Source organism: Tetrao urogallus (assembly GCF_951394365.1).
Source record: "Tetrao urogallus genome assembly, chromosome: 24".
Taxonomy (NCBI): Eukaryota; Metazoa; Chordata; class Aves; order Galliformes; family Phasianidae; genus Tetrao; species Tetrao urogallus.
This window is the reverse complement of record NC_136837.1, coordinates 5,397,137-5,404,053: the sequence shown is the minus strand read 5'-3', so window position 1 is coordinate 5,404,053 and position 6,917 is coordinate 5,397,137. Positions and strand designations below refer to the sequence as shown.

Here is a 6,917-nt window from a genome sequence, read left to right as displayed (position 1 = left end):
TCCACCCTTGGCCTGGTGCTGACTGCAAGAATCTGGACCAAGAACTGCAGCAAAATGGCTGCAATTCTCCAAGGGCCGTTCGCAGCACTCGTTACTCATCCCTTACTTGGGCAAAAATGACATTGACTGCTCCTGGAGATGACAGACTTAATTGAGTTCAATAGGAGTTTAGTCTGAGTAAGGCATGAGCAAACAGGCGTGCATTAGCCCATGAAGAAAAGCCTGATCTGCAAATGTTTAGGAACACATGGCGTTCTGCACAGGGGAGCAGCAGTGGGGTTACTGCTGTGCCGAGCTGGATGTGTGCAGTGAGTGGCTGCAACACGGTCTCATCCTGTTCCAGTTCTGCCCTCGGTGCTTTGCTGTGGTGCTGCTGATTGGTCTTTTTCCTAAACTTGGTTTCTGCTGTTCTTTGTCCACTGGTGGGAACAGCAACTTCCCTTCCCAAATTATAATATAAAAGAGCTGTGAGCAGCAATGCCATAAATAATATTTTCTTATGGCTGGAACATCCAAGTCTAGGCAACACACCAAGAACAGCTACAACACTGTAAAACTCTGACACTTCTCCAGAATGGATTCACTAATTAAAAAATGATTCCTTTCTTAAAGCAGTTGAAAAATATCAGCTTTCCCAGTGCTGCCTGTTGGTTATCATGCTGAGAGCAGCATGTCCTGCACACCCATACCACTGGGATGTGGCCCAGAGCAGCACCATTCCGCTTATTGGAGAGGGATGGGGTGGGGTGCTCAGCATCAAGGTAGGATATGCAGCATCAAGGTGGGATGCATTCTTCTCTCTTTTCCTTACACCTTTGCAAAAAATACAATGCATTTCCCTGGAGGATCCTGGGAAGAGCTTATGTGCTCCATGGGGCTAAACCCATCCCCGCTCCACCAGCCCAACCCTAACCCCTAAACTCAACCATAAGAAGCCTCAAAGCCTTTGCCTCAGGGTAAATCTCATCCCCTGGATTCAGAAAAGCATTTCTCTGAGGACAATGCACACTTTGGCCTCAGAAGTTGATAAGCTCCCTCCTCTTCTTCTCTACTTTTTTTTTTTTTTTTTTGATCTTTACTTGCAGCAAGCATTCCTTCCACACCCACGCACACATCCTCATCCTCACCCATTGGTCTGCCTGAGCATCCGTCACACTTTCCATCGGCCAAAGTAGATACACATTGCAACTGCCTCAATTCTTTATCTCCACTGGTGTTAACAGCCAGCGCAAACAAAGGGCCCGAACATCCAGCACCCTATTAAATTGCTTTCATTTGCTTCTTATGCTGCAGTTGGTTTGGTTTAGGAGGATTTGTGTATGTGATTTGGGGGAGGTGGCTGATGCTGTAATTGCTGTGGGCTGTGCGTGCAGTGCTTGCACATTAGAATCGCTGCTGCTGGCAATGGGTTTGGGATGGGATGGTGTTGTGTCTCCAACCCAATGGGTGATGGGTTTGGGATGGGAATGCATTGCATCTCCAACACAGTGCTGCTTTTTGCTCTCTTTGACTGCACCCCAGGCTGGCAATTTGGGGGAACTGCAAGTAATATTTGAAAAAAAAATGTTTGGGTGTGCTGGAGGGAGGAACTCCCAGAGAACAGTGATGCTCTGAGAGGGGGCACTCTGGGGACCCCAGTAGCAAACCTCACTTTCTTACCAAGCTTTGGCTTCCTGCCTCCCACAAATGCACAGGAAACTGAGACAAGTGCCGATGGAGGCAGTCCCTAACCATCAGCTGTTCCTTTCCCAATCTCAAACAAATGTGTGGTTGGCAGCTGGATTTGGGCAGCAAGATCTGGCTTTCCCCCACATTTTCTGGCTGCACCTAGCCAGATGCTGGCCCTAAACCACACCAGTTGTTTCTCCTTCCAGCTTTCCCACGAGGGTAAGGGATGGGGCTATGCATGCACCCATGTAGGGCTCCATCTGCCCCCAATGCAGTGATGACTCATGAAGCCCAAAGCCATGCAGCTTTTGGAAAACAGAAGAGCATCACTAGGCTGGCAATTTGGGACAAATCTGGAGATTTGTCTCCAAGAAACAGCACTGTTCCTGCTGACAGTCCTTAAACGAAATCAGGTATTGGGTGCTGCTGGCGGCTGGGGGTGACCTTTGGTGTGGGTATGAAGAACCGCCAACCAAAGGAGATCACATCCTCTTCTTGTTTAAAGATTGTGCTACAAAACCCAAAACAGAAACTAAAAAAGATATATATTTCAGGTTTAACTCTTCCTTCTGCCTGAGGCTGGTAACCAGTTCCCAGGGAAGTTGTCCACAGCCAGGCAAGCAGTGCCCAACAAAACGGTGCCTGACAGAGTGGTGCCCAATGGAGTGGTGTCAGACACAGGAACCAGGGGGGCGGATGGGGACAGGACAGCATGGAGCTACTCGCAGGCCAGCTTCCCATCAAAGCTGGAGAGAGCAATGGCAAAGGCCTGCACGGCACACAGCGGGTAGTTGTAGTCCATGGTGAAGGCGTCATCTGCCACACGTCCAAACTGCATCACAATGTAATCAGCTGCAGGACAGAGTAGAGAGCACGTTGGTGTGGGCTGGACGGCTCCCACACCCACACCTTCCCTTTCCAAGTGGCACTGTGAAGGGGGCACCTATGCCCAGCTCGTACACTGGCTGCTGCTGCACTGCACTGCAGCTCAATTAACCAAAAAGTAGCGTTTTTGCATTGCACCTCAGAGGAGATGTGGCACTCTGGGTCCCCCCAGCACCCTCTCCCTGGGAACCAGAGCCTACTGCCCCCCATGGGACACTCACTGTTACCAAAGCACGGGTGGCAGGAAATCTGTAAAAATAACCGGGGGCCCCCGACAGGTTTTTTTCTGTCCTGTAACTCAACACCCGCGGGTGCCGATGGCTTCTGACTGCGCGGGACAGGTGACGAGGGTTGAGTGCTGCCCCATGCTGGGACGCTTGCCATGGGGCCGTGTCTGCTTTGCCGTGGGGCAGGCAGTGCCGCTGGCAAAGGGGGTACAAATGTACCCCTGAGCCACATTCGGATCCTGTGTCCATCACCCCAAAGGGTCACCCTAAGGGACCATCCCCAAGGCATGATGCACACCAAAGATGTGCATATGGGGAGCACGCATGGGGTGTGTGCTGGCGGCGATGCTGCGGTGCTATAGAGTTCAGCACCCTGCAGGATCGAGTCATGCCCTATTTTGCATGACCGTGCACGACCCACGTGCTCCCTCTGCCGGAGCAGAACGCAGGGAAACCCCAGAGCAGTTGGGCAAGAAATAAAGAGCAAAATGTGTGCTGGGAGTCAGCCAAGTCCCCCCTGCACCCTATCCCTCCACTCACGGTCACTGCCATGCACAATCTGGAAGTTTTTGACGGAGGCGTGGGTGACACGGCCGTGGAAGTTGAGGACATAGGACTGGGTCTCGTCATTCCACACTGGTGCCTTGTTGTGCAGCTCGATAATGTTGTCCATGTTCTTGTTTTGCCACCTCATGAGCAGCCCGTCGTTGTCCTGGGGAGGGCAAAGAGGGTGAGACTTGGCACACAGTGGGATGCTGTCCCTGGATGCTCTGGAGCACACAACTCCGAAGCAGGACATGGCTGGGAAGAGACTAACGCCACACCTCCACCTCCCACAGAGGTCCCTTGAGATTGAGGGATGCCTCAACCAGGTGAACCTCAAGTGAACCCCATCAAACCCAGCCCAGAGGGCTTGCTGGCTCCATCCTCACTTGATCCTTGGCCATTTGACTCACATTTCGGGGCCGGATGGGCACCCGCTCGTTGTCTGAGTTCATCCCAGGGATGATGACTGTCATCTTCCGGGGCCCTTTGAACCCCAGCACATTGGTCTCCTGCAAGAGATGCCCCATTCATAAAAGAAGCAACTGCTGTGGGCTGCAGCCTCATTGCATGGCTCCATGGCTCTGCTGCCCCCAGTGATGCCCCAGCAAGGGAGTGCAGGTTGGTGATCCCTCAGTCTCTGCTGGGGGGAACTCTTACATAAACCACAGCCGACAGCTCCTGCCGCACATTGGACCAATCGGCGCTGGCCCGATCAGGGTTAGAGCCATTGTCGAACACGGTGAACTTGGTCCCCATCAAGTTGGACCTGCAGCAGAGGGACAAGATTTGGTGCCACCAGCATCACTATCTCACACCAAATCCCACCATCCAGAGCCTCTCCTTTTGCACTGATCCCACTCCCATCCCACATCTGATGTGCAAAAATTGGTGGCACCCACCTCAGCTTCCCGATGAAGTTCTCCCCACCCCGTGACAGGTCTGTGGGGTCAATGGAGATGAGGTAGTTGGAGGTTTTGCTCTTCTTACGCTTCCTCCCAGCGAGCAGGAAGACCTGGGGGCATGACGTGGCTAGGACAGAGCTGTCACCTCACCTTACCCTCTGCATATTGCATTGTGCAATGGGGACACGGCTGTGACGTTGTGTAAGTTGTAAAGTCATCAAGCCATTAAGGTTGGAAGTGACCTCTAAGATCATCCAGTTCAACCATCAACCCATCCCCACCATGGCCACTAAGCCATGTCCCTAAATAGAATCACAGAATCATTAAGGTTGGAAGAGACTACTAAAATCAGCAAATCCAACCACTGACCTACCACCAGCACCACTGTGGCGCAGCTGAGCCCCAAAACACTGTCAGTGTCCCTATGCGTGGCACGAGCATTACCTCTCTGGCATCATACCTTGCATCAACTTTGGCATTTCCAAGGAAAAATGAGACAGAAGTAACCCAGTGGGGTGCACATAGGCATGCCCTAAAAACCGTATGGGTGCACTCCTTGGGTGTTCCCATGGGTCTCCGGCCCCCTGCCTGCTCACCTTTTTGTCGTTATCCAGGTGCAGGTAGTAGGTGGGGTACAGGCCCCGGTCCATACCCCTCTTGTCCCGTGTCACCCGGCACTTGATGGTCACCCCCTGTGGCGCTGGGGACAGCACAAACTTCTCCAGGTTGTCTACCTCGATGACAGGTGACAGCGGCCTCTCCTCCTTCTGCAGGGCCACACCACAGCTTTTTTGGGGGATCCCAAGCCCTGTGCCATTTACTGCCATTTCCCAGTTCCTTACACCCCACGTGCCCTCAGGATTTGGCTCTGGGGGCAGTATGGCCATGCAGACCTACCCCAGGGGAGGCTCCTGACCCACTGTATGGGTGTCTCTGGCATTTCCCCCCATTACCTTCTTAGATTTCTTCCCTTTGCCCTTCTTGTTGGAGTTCTTCTGCTGTGTCTCCAAGGCGTCCTCTTCGCTCTCTGCTGCTTTAGGGGCTGTAGACAGGAGAGAATGCCAACACATCATTAATAATGCCCCATAGCCAGGCCCCCCATGGCCCTGGAGCCCCCCAGCGCTGCTCCCACCTTTCTTCCTGGTTTTTCTCTCTCTGGGAGGGTCCCCACCAGTCTGGAAGAGTGACACCGGATTCTTCTTCTTACCCGATCGGATAGGTTTGGTACTGGCATCAGAGTCATCCTCCTCATCACTGCCAGTGGCAGCTGGGGGGCACAAGGACATGAGGACATGAGGACATGGAGACACAGGGACAAAGTGACACAGGGACGTGGGGATATGGGAAAACGGTGCATGGGAACACAGGGTTATGGGAACATGGGGACACCATCACACATCGTGGGAGCTGCTGGATGAGGATGCCAACCCCGCTCACCTCATACCTTTCTTTTTGCTCTTCTTCTTCTTCTCCCCATTCACATGGAACACAGATATCGGCTCCTTCTTGGCGCTTTTGGTAGATTTGGCTTTGCTGTCAGCATCACTTTTGTCACCTGGAGGGCCAGACCAGGGACAGCCAGTGACAGAGGTCACATGGTGACAGTGGACTGGGACTGTGCCACCCCTGTGTATTCACCCTTTGCTTTCAGCTTCTTCTCCCCTGAGGGTGGCTCTTTCGTCAGTTTCTTCTTCAGCTTCTTGGGAGGATCTTTACTCTCCATCTCATCTTCCTCCTCCTCCTCCTCCTCCTCCTCCTCCTCCTCCTCCTCAGATACCTCTGCCCAGTGGGACACAGCAGAGAAATGGTGGTGGTACACAAGGGACAGAGGGACACACATGGATCTGGGGGGTTCCCACCTTTCATGCATCAGGCTGATTTGGGGACAAAAACCACCACAGGGGTGTGCAGGGTTTCTGCAGAAACTGATAGCGTGGACATAGGGATGTGGTGAGTGGGGACATGAGGCGTGGGGACATGGGGCTGGAGTTTCCCCATCCTTTTTGGATGCATGAGGTTGATTTGGGGGCAAAAAGCACCCTGAGGGGATGCAGAATTGCTGTGGATATGAGTGGGGTGGACAGTGGGGACAAAGTGCTTGGGGTCGTGACACACAGGGTTGTGGTTCGTGGGGACACATGGTATGTGAGGGAATGTGGTTGTACCATGCTGTGGTACAACCTCCATGTGCCCATGGAGGGTGGCTGCTGCCCGCCATGTCCCCTCACCTTGCTGCTTTGTTTGGCCTTTGGCCACATGGGATCGAGGCGCTGAGCTCTCCTTTTTCTTCCGAGGCTCCCGGAGGGGTTTGGAGCTGGGCTCCTTATCACCCTCCTGCTCTCCTTTCTCCTTTTTCTTCCCCACCTTCTTCACCCCTGCACATTTCAAGAGCCCGTGTGACAAGGAGCACCATGGGTGCATGGGGCATAAGCTTTGGAGGGAACAGGAGCTGGCAGAGGGCCCCCATAAGCTGCTCACCCTGCACTGGGCCATGGGGCTCCTCGGTACCCCTGGGATCACATGGCTTCTTCACCCGCAGCCGTCGTGGTTTGGCTTCGGGTTCCATTGCTGGCTCCTGCCGTTTCTTCTTCAGCTTCTGCCCCACAGACGATGCTGCAGAGACCGACCGTGCCATGGTTCAGCATCTGCTCTTACAGCAGCTGGAGCACACTGGTGCATTTTGGAAAGG

The 6,917-nt window shown here is 53.4% G+C and overlaps 1 protein-coding gene across 1 annotated transcript; it reads right to left on the bottom strand.

Annotated features, from left to right (window-relative positions):
• Nucleotides 1-2,386: 2,386 nt before the first annotated feature.
• On the bottom strand, nucleotides 2,387-6,486 carry TULP1 (TUB like protein 1; the record flags this gene model as incomplete). Its single annotated transcript, XM_079546328.1, is given in 13 exon segments — nucleotides 2,387-2,520; nucleotides 3,321-3,492; nucleotides 3,737-3,835; nucleotides 3,984-4,092; nucleotides 4,226-4,338; nucleotides 4,825-4,995; nucleotides 5,182-5,270; nucleotides 5,361-5,495; nucleotides 5,673-5,783; nucleotides 5,867-6,197; nucleotides 6,200-6,356; nucleotides 6,358-6,417; nucleotides 6,419-6,486. Coding segments are annotated over 13 exon segments (1,749 nt in total).
• Nucleotides 6,487-6,917: the final 431 nt, after the last annotated feature.